At 42.6% G+C, this 10,000-nt stretch overlaps 1 protein-coding gene across 1 annotated transcript in view; it reads left to right on the top strand.

Moving 5' to 3' along the window:
* lama5 (laminin, alpha 5) overlaps positions 1 to 10,000 on the top strand; it is a 105,010-nt gene that overhangs the window by 27,647 nt on the left and 67,363 nt on the right. Inside the window, exons 3-5 of the mRNA XM_084068358.1 lie at positions 4,830 to 4,947; positions 8,886 to 9,004; positions 9,965 to 10,000. The exon at positions 9,965 to 10,000 is cut by the window's right edge and continues 135 nt beyond it. Of these exons, the coding sequence (XP_083924484.1) occupies positions 4,830 to 4,947; positions 8,886 to 9,004; positions 9,965 to 10,000 (273 nt within the window). The remainder of the gene's footprint in view (positions 1 to 4,829; positions 4,948 to 8,885; positions 9,005 to 9,964) is intronic.

Here is a 10,000-nt window from a genome sequence, read left to right as displayed (position 1 = left end):
CACACACACACACACACACACACACACACACACACACACACACACACATAGTCCTTCGCTACAAGACACACTGTTGATCAGTGCAAGACACAGGTTTAAGAATGTTGTCCTGCATGGTTAGTTGATGTAGTAATGCTCTCTTCTGTCTTTGTGTCTGTTAAGTGCACTCTCCAAAGTCTGTATGACGGTCTGTCTGTATGAGACTGTTTGGACAACGTGCAAAAAACATTTTAAGAATCGGACTCAGGCCTTAATGGGTTAAATGAAGCCAGGTCATGATGGCAATCATATGGCATCCATGCAGGGTTAAGTTGCATGCAACTGTCACACGCTGATATTGGCTCAGTGGTATCGATTGCTAAGCAAGTTATCGTGTCTGTCTGTCTGTCTGTCTGTCTGTCTGTCTGTCTGTCTGTCTGTCTGTCTGTCTGTCTGTCTGTCTGTCTGTCTGTCTGTCTGTCTGCCTGCCTGCCTGCCTGCCTCTGTCACTGTCTCTGTCTGTCTTTCTGTCTCTCTGCTTCTATCACTGTCTTTCTTTCTGTCTCTCTACCCCTCGTCTGAACTGCTACCTGTTGTCATAGTAACGCCATTTGATTGATGGCTCAGTGGTCCATTCAGCTAGGTTGACCTAGGAGGCCCCCAGTAATCCACAAATCCTGGGGAGGTAGCTGAGGTGCATGCGTGCGTGTCTGTGTGTGTGCGTGTGTGCGCGTGTGTGTCAGCAAATTCTTCTGTGTACATCGGTGTACATGGGTGTACACCGATGTGTGTGTGTGTGTGTGTGTGTGTGTGTGTGTGTGTGTGTGTGAGTGTGTGTGTGTGTGTGTGTGTGTGTGTGTGTGTGTGTGTGTGTGCCAGCCAGCCAGCCAGCCAGCCAGCCAGTAGACTGGCTCCCACTGAGACATGGAGACAGATAGATGAGAGAGAGTGAAAGAGAGAGTGAAAGAGAGAGAGAGAGAGAGAGAATTTGAGTAAGGAACCATCGCAGAGGTTAATTAAGACACTTAACTTTATTTGATGTAGTTCTACCTAGTATGTTCACTAGATTCGTACTAGATTCACTAGAACAACATTGTCTTGAATTTGAAATATTAACTAGCTCATGTATTAACATTGTGGTGAAATTCAGGTGGACCAGTTGAGATGATTAAAAAATGTACCATATATTCTTTATTAGGAATAACACCTTGAGATGTACTGTAGCATCTCGTTTTCCAGGGAGTCCCAAAGACAGTAGTACACTATACAGTAAACACACAAATACAAAACATTTAACAAAAACAAAACAAAAAATCAACCAGACAAAACACAACACATAAGACAATACAAAATCAGAGTCAATCAAATCAAAATCACAAAAATGTGTTCAAAATCATATATCATTTTCAGTGTCGATGTCAGCTATAGCATATACAGTCGATTTAAAACTATAGTTATAGTTAGTATGACGATATATAGGTTATTATTATATAGTTATAAATTAAAATTAGGTGTAATAGTCATGGACATGTACAGGAAATCGTATAATAAGAACGTTTTTGAACAGATTAAAAGTTGAGAATGACTGTTTAAGTACAATATATTATAATATAAGCTATTACACCTATTTTAGTCACCCCAAGCCTGCAGAAAGCTTTGTGTTCTGTAGACTGTTCAAGTTTAAATGTAAAGGTTTGAATGAATGGAATGCTTTTGGAATGTTAAAAACTAAAAAAAACTAAAACTAATCCTATGGCCCAGAGGAACATGTAGAGACTTCACACATTCTTCCCTGTCACTCACTACATATGTGTCTGTCACACACACACACACACACACACACACACACACACACACACACACACACACACACACACACACACACACACACACACACACACACACACACACACACACACACACACACACACACACATACACACACACACACACACACACAAAATTGATGTTCGGTTGTTATTTTTGGTTATTGGAGCATTTAAAAGACAAGAATGAAGGATGACCGTACATGCATGCATGCTCACACGCACATACGCGCACGTGAGCACACACACACCTCTTTGTTCTCACATTTCATTGCAAAAACTTTTTTTGCAAGCGCAATGGTACTTTGTGTGTGTGTGTTTGTGTGCATGTGGTATGAATGTGTGCGTATGTGTTGTCATCACCTCTGGCATAGTTGCCCGTCAAAAAGAGGAAGTCCAGAGATCACAGACTATTCAAGTGACCGATGTTCAAAGGCTGTGTGTGTGTGTGTGTGCGTGTGCGTGTGCGTGTGCGTGTGCGTGTGCGTGTGCGTGTGTGTGTGTGTGTGTGTGTGTGTGTGTGTGTGTGTGTGCGCGCGTATACCCGCGTGCCTTTTGTGCTGAACCTGAGACAGAGAAACAGAGAGAAGCAGGTTCAAGTCCCAGGGGGGGGGTCAGTAGGTCTTCTTTGGGACGTTGCACAGTGGTTTGAAAAATGTTCCCCTTAAGCCCTACTTTGTCATACGACAAATATCCGATTTACAAGCTCAAAACAACGCAATGTTGATTTGTGTTTATTTATTTTAATATTCTCCTATAATGACATGCCCAATACTGGGACGCAAGGGCTAATTTACTTAAGTTGAGAGAGAACAACTATAAATGCGCAAAATCTCTGTCCGTCCGTCTGTGTAGTTCATGTATCCCGAGAACCGTCTGACCAATTGACTTCAAACTGGGCGTGCGTATCACAAGCGAACCCGAGGGAGTGATGCACCAATCGGGAAGTCTGTCGGGTCAGCCGATCTCCATATCTGAGCATTAAAAGGGACACAGACCGACAGATTCAGAAATCTCCATATACTGTATGGGAATAAAGGGACACAGACAGACAGACAGACAGACAGACAGACAGACGGGTACAACAGGTATTGCATATCTGGATTGGGCATGTGTTCCCAACTTGCTTCGTTTTTTGATTTGATTTATAAGACTTCATGCAATAATGTCAGTGACTTATTTCCATTTTGGTCCTTGGTCTTAGACGAACAAAGCATAACAACAAAAAACAGGCAATTATGCAACAATAAATAAAACACTCCAGAGCTATAATGCTAAACACTGATTACGGCATAAATAAAATATCTGATAATAATAGACGTTCCCAAGTGGTGCTCAACGGGCGCCGGTCTTGTTTCTTTTCATGTTTGCCTATAATGACATGCCCAAAATAGGGATGCCATTGATGTGCTTAAGATGAGAGAAAAACAAGTCCATGTTTATTTCTCCCTTCAATAGTGAGATGAATTAGAGAAGTAATTCAGATTTATTATTTTATGTCATAGCAGCATCTGGTCCCTCATGTGATGTAATACACTGGACTGTCATTAGACATGCACACACACACAAGAGGCCTGAAATGAGAGAACGTATTATGATTGATTATAATGTGCCATGGGGGTTATTGTACTGCATTCTTTTTCATCGACTGACAGACATAATAGCTCTGCAGAACTCTCATCCTCCTCAACTCCCTTTATCTCTCGCTCTTTCCATATCTTGCTTCCCCCCAGGCCCTCGCCCTACTGACCCTTTCCACAGCGGCCATTTTGACTTGGTATGGGGTTGAATGGGGTTAAATGTGGGTGTGTTTCATTTAGTTGAATTTCAGTTAATTGTTCAGCAGCTGTCAGTGCCGGCACACAGTAACACCTACAAATTAGACACACTCACGATTAACAATATTACCTTCAGCTTTGTTTACAGTCCTGTCAAAATATAAAAAGTGTCCCCTCCTCTCCTTATCCTCTCCTCATCTCCTCATCGTCTCCCTGCATTCTCCCCAGTCCCCCCTTCGTCCCTTCTGTCCTCTCCTCTCATGTCTCCTTTTTCCATTGTCCCTCTGGATCTCCCTCTCTTTCTCTCCCTCTCCATTTCATTCCCTCTCTCCACCCATGAGACCAGCTGTCATCAGTCCTTTACCAACTTTTAGAGCCTGTCGGGAAATGAACGTGAGAATGGGAGATGACAGGCCAGCGAGGGGAACTATAGCTTAAACAAACGACTTGGAAGCCCAGTGGTGTAACCAGAGACTGACAGACACACACACACACACACACACACACACACACACACGCACACACAAACACACACAGGGACAACATCTGGACCGCGTTATGAGCCTCTTATGAGTGACAACTTGTATCATTAACTCCCAACATGACACATAACAAGAACTCACTTGAGCTACAGTATACTCCAGGTTAGAAGGGTTGGTGTGTAGTTGTGACTTAATGCTCCCTTGTGTGTCATAGTGTTCTAGGTCAAGTGATAATGTCATCGTGGGTGTTATTCATGTGATAGGACACGGCGCTGTCCCGTCTGTCTCGTTCCTTCAGTAATCCTCTCCTCTGCTCTCATCGCCTCATCAGTGGTATTTCAACAGGTTCACTTCATATAGAATGGATATTAATCACTTAAGCACTCTATACTTTGGCGTACAACGGAAGTGAAATTAGTGGAAAAGTTCACAACACGTCGCGGCGCGTTGTGAACTTTCGCTATTTTCGAAAATGTTTCAACATAAAATGCTGCATTCAAGTTTATGATATTGTCTCGAAAGGATTGCTGCCTTCGGGGACGGCATGGAACGCGGGCATTTGCATTTATTTCACCGTAGTAAAAGCTGCATTCATGGTCTGGAGAGGGAACTTTTTACAGACGGGTAAAAGGGCAGGGGCTCAAGCCCCCTTTGATGTCTATGTATGCACGTGCTAGTGCTGTAGTATATGTTCTTTAGAAACTTGAATGTATGTATTGTCAGCAGTAGTTAACAGGAATATTTCTCTGTGTGTTTTCCCCCAGCTGTTCCATGTTGCCTATGTGTTGATCAAGTTTGCCAACTCTCCTCGACCTGACCTCTGGGTTCTAGAAAGATCCGTCGACTTTGGACAGACCTACCAGCCATGGCAGTTCTTCGCCTGTGAGTACACTACACACACGCGCATACATGTATACACACTGCACATAAACGATGTACTGTATTAAAGCCCCCCTCCACCAAAATGTTACGGCCCTTTGGCTAAAACTAAGTGACGTATAATTATCACAATCCCATAGTCCAGAAGGACATTCACCGTGTGACTGTCTGGGTGGTACAGTAGTTAAATCTAGGGTCTACCGGGTTTGGATTTGATTGTATAGTTGAAAGTGGAGGAGAGTAAATCTGAGACGTCACTGTTTCACTTTCACTTAGTGAGAATTCATTGCCATTGTGGCATAATGTACGTTTGCAAACCAAAATTGTATGCAGTTTGGTGATCAAATTTGGATTTAAAATGTAACACTTTAATTTGTAAATTAATATGTAAATGAATGCAAACTCATGAAGATTAGGCCTGAGTTCAGACTCAGTCTCTCCATATCACCTCATATGTGATTACCTCAGTGGTTCCCAAACCTTTTAGCTCGAGACTCAAAAGAGAAATTTGATGTCTCCGCCGGACCCAACCTAGTGAAAATACAATCTCACAATGCGTCGCATCTGCTACTTTCACTACCTCTTAAACTTTTTTTTAATTTATATTTGGAATATCTTAGATGTATGACATTTTCAAAATATAGGAAACGGGGGAAAAATATATATCTACTCGCGACCCAAAAATGAGTCCAGATACCTCCTCACCCCTTCAGGGTTCTGTATGTAAGGGTTCGGTTCAGTTTAAATCAGAGGGGTCTCGACAACCACTCGTTACATCACACACACACCTTGCTTATTGGCTACGGCAGCTGTCAATCCAGGTGGGCTGGAGGGGGAATTCCAAGCATGCCTGGTTAGCAACAGGTTCCAGCTCGATAAAGCGAGGGAGCTGGAGGTGGAAAAAGAGAGGGGGAATGGGTCTCTGCTTGTGTATAGGCAATTATGTAGGTCTATGTGCGTGCGTATGTGCATGTGCGTGCGTGCGTGTTCACCTCCACGAACCGAACCGAACACACAGTCAGTGGTGGAAGAAGTACTCTGATATTTGAAGTAAAAGTAGCGATACCACAATGTAGAAATACTCAAGTAAAAGTCCCATTTTAAGAATTTACTGGAGTAAAAGTACAAAAGTATTGGCATCAAAATATCATCACTGGCAGAAACCTGTTATCTCCACGTTGTGATCTTGTGGATCGGCCATTTTCAAATACCTGATGTCTATAGGGCTAAAGTGGTTAACGTAAATCTACAAAGTAACTAGTAACTAAAATGTTCAAATAATTGTAGTGGGATAAAAGTACAATATTTGTCTCCGATATGTAGTGGAGTAGAAGTAAAATTATTGAAAATTGGAAATACTCCAGTAAAGTAAAAGTACCAAAAACTTTTACTTACCGTGAGTACAGAATTTGAGTACATGTACTGTACTTACTTTCCACCACTGCACATAGTTGGGTGAAATGAAGGGTCTTGATGTGCGTCTTAGGTTTAGACGGTGCAAGAAAAACAAAATACCAACGTACACAGTCTGAATGGTAGCAAATGACTGAAGATTTGTTTACTAGACTCTAGACTGCAACATGAACTGACATCAGTGTGTTGAATGACACCGACAATTATACCTTCACCTCCAGAGACTTGCATGGTTGGGTGAAATATGGGAACTTGGCCATGACCAGTAAATCCTAGTCTTAAAATGCACAGGGTGAATGATTAGTAAATGATTGGAGGTAAGTTGAGCTGGCATACGTGTGCATTCCTGGCAAACAATGGAAAGGGTTCACTCATCCCCTGGGTTCTCTTCAAACAGCTTTCTATGGAACTTTTTCATGTCAAGGACCCCCAAAATGATGGGGTTTTTTTTGCTGCGGACCCCCTGTCTCAAAAAATATTTTTCTGCCAGGGATTTAAAAAGAATAGCAGATCTACTATCTGCTATTTTTGAATAGCCAAAGTATAGAATATGGTTAAAAGTGGTTAAAATGACTGTGACGCCATATTAACTAGTTTTGCTAGGGACCCCCTGGTACCCCCCCATGGACCCTGGTAACGTGTCGCTTTCGTGATGTGCTGTGAGCTTTTTCACAATTTATGCATGCCACCATTGTACAACAAAGAATAATACAGAGCTTAAGTGGTTATTTGGTTAATCAGAGTATTCATCTATTAGAACTTTCTGATGTCAATTTGTTATTTAAGATCAAGTCGGTTATTGGTTCTAAATGTTGCACGCACGCACGCACGCACGCACGCACACACACACACACACACACACACACACACACACACACACACACACACACACACACACACACACACACACACACACACAGAGTACCCCCTCGTACTTGGGACAAAAGAGTTGTGACATTATAAAGTAGCTCTCCTTTGTGCTGTCTGTTTTTCATTGCCTTTTATTTCTTCTCTGTGTCAAAGGACACATCATTGAAACTGCAACTATTCAAGCAATGTGTGTTATTATTCTTCATGAATGTTGAGGTCATCATCCTGTCAACAGTTGAAGAGTTTCTATCTATCTCCCATTTGAAAAAAGTCCTTTAGTTAACAACATTTTTATTTTACAGATGTAACTTAGAAATTCCAATTATAATAAACACACATGAAATAGTATGTACATTTTTTATGGTGATACAGGTGTGTGACGGAGTCGGAGATGTTGTTTTTATTTTTTTTGAGGGGGGGGGGTTCTGCATGTTGATTCCAGGGGCGTGACACATTAGCATATTCATGAGGGGTCGTTCCTGCAGGCGTGGCATATTGGCAACATTTTTTGTTCCTGGAATTGTTAATGAGGGCAAAGACAGAGCCAAGTTCAAGGTGGACCTTTAAGACTACACAACTTGTGTAGTGCTTGTGTAACACAAGCCCAGATAGTACTGGGTTTGGCTTGTAACATTCTCCCTGGAAACTAAAAAAGACAGAAAGGCATATTGATATCAGAAAACACATTTGGGATGAATGGTATTAGTTTGACCGATGATTAGCAGATGTGTTGCCAACATCACTGTTTAGCATCCTCCTCTTGACAGCAGGAAGAAGGGGAGGCACGCTTAAGCAGATAACAGAGACAGATCAGCAAGGGAAATTAAGAGTTTGACTCGCCACACCTGGCCTGGAAATTCAAATGAGCCTCACAGTGAGATTGGTAGACATCCTAAGCAGTTAACAGAGCTCTCTCTGTAAGCAAGGATTGAGGTCTGAAGCTCAAATTATACTAAATAAATTCCACGACGGAGTATGAATTAGGCAAAACTCGTTGCACAGGCTATCCAGCCTGCTGTAGCCTGTCTGTTGTACGTCAAACCAGGCGTCTTCAACATTTTTCTTTAACAGAGATGAAGCTTCGTAGACTTGTTTGACAGCACTATCATCATGTGTGAATTAATGTGTTTGTGTTTTTCTTTTTCTTTTTTACAGATTATCTTCTCTATTAATATTTTGGGTTCATGTTAATGTGCATTTTCAGACATTTAACCACTTAAACCCTCAATACTTAGAAAACTTGACTCTTGTCTCTGCTGTTCTTTTCCCCCTCTACACCAAACCTCGATCTACAAGCAAACAACGCCTTGCACTGCGAGGCGTTGTGAGCTTGTAGATCTGCTACTTTCGGCTAATGTTCCCCTCAGAATAGGGATGCCTAGGGGTCTCGGACCCCCTGTTGAAGACCCCTGCCTTACACAGTTAGCTCTGTCAGTAACAGTCAATAATTAACTGTTGTGGAGCTCATTACTGATCTTGCCTGTGTGTGTGTGTGTGTGTGTGTGTGTGTGTGTGTGTGTGTGTGTGTGTGTGTGTGTGTGTGTGTGTGTGTGTGTGTGTGTGTGTGTGTGTGTGTGTGTGTGTGTGTGTGTGTGTGTGTGTGTGTGTGTGTGTGTGTGTGTGTGTGTGTGTGCGCGTGTGTGTGTGTGTGTCTCCAGCCTCTAAGAGAGACTGTATCGAGCGGTTTGGACAGAGCTCAATAGAAAGAATCTCCAGTGACAATGACGTGATCTGTACGACTGAATACTCCCGTATCGTCCCTCTGGAGAACGGAGAGGTAAGTGTGTGTGTGTGTGTGTGCGAAAAGTTATAGGAACCATTGTGTGTATACCATGATTTTTGTGAAGGGTACCAGTGTACCCATCTCTCCCTCTCTCTCTCTCTCTCTCTCTCTATTAGTGGTGCGAAAAAAAGTTCATTTCAGTGAACGAACGATTTCGTTCACGTTCACGGCAATGAGTCGTTCAAATGATTCGTTCCCGTTCTCGCTCAGTAGCGTTATTTTCTAGTGTTCAAAATTTACTTGAGTAAAAGTACAAAAGGAGTTTGCATGTTCTCCCCGTGTCTCCTAGGGTAGTTAATACCCTCACAAAAACATGTAGTAATCCTGGTCGCTATACCGCCTCCCCCATGACAGCCGGCCCGCCTGATGGAGGGGAAGGGAACTGGTTGGAATAACGTGTTCCTTCCACGCGCTACGTCCAACCAGGGAAACTCCCCCCTGTCAGGTGACAAGAAGGTCAGTTGGCTCTCATGCACTGAAGGAAGCATGAGCTCGGCCCTGGCCTCCCTGGCTGTGGGGGACTGGTGTAGCGCTGGTGTAGGGCTGGTGTAGCGCCCAGGATCACTTAGGAAATTGGCACCGGGTGAAAAAAATGGGTTACAAAAATCGCGGGATAAAAATTATTAAAAAAAAAAAAAAGTACAAAAGTATTGGCATCAAAATATACTTAAAGAACCAAAAGTATAAGTGCTAACATATTTGAAAATAGACGATCTACAAGCTTGTAGATCTGCTATTTTCAAATAGCCTACTGTAGGTATAAAATAGGGCTAAAGTGGTTAATGTATGTTTTATAATGTGTGTAAAACACCATCGCGGGAGCGTTTTTTTTTTAACATCGCGCGTGAACGTAACAGTTTCAGGAAGTGAACGAGCTCGTTCACGTTCGCGGCAATGAACTAGTTATTTTGAAACGAATCGATCATGAACGACACATCACTACTCTCTCTCTAGGTCGTGGTGTCTCTGGTGAACGGCCGTCCAGGTGCG

This window comes from Gymnoscopelus microlampas, assembly GCF_963454915.1.
Source record: "Gymnoscopelus microlampas genome assembly, chromosome: 10".
Classification (NCBI taxonomy): Eukaryota; Metazoa; Chordata; class Actinopteri; order Myctophiformes; family Myctophidae; genus Gymnoscopelus; species Gymnoscopelus microlampas.
The sequence above is the reverse complement of the archived record's forward strand: the minus strand, read 5'-3'. Positions and strand labels throughout refer to the sequence as shown.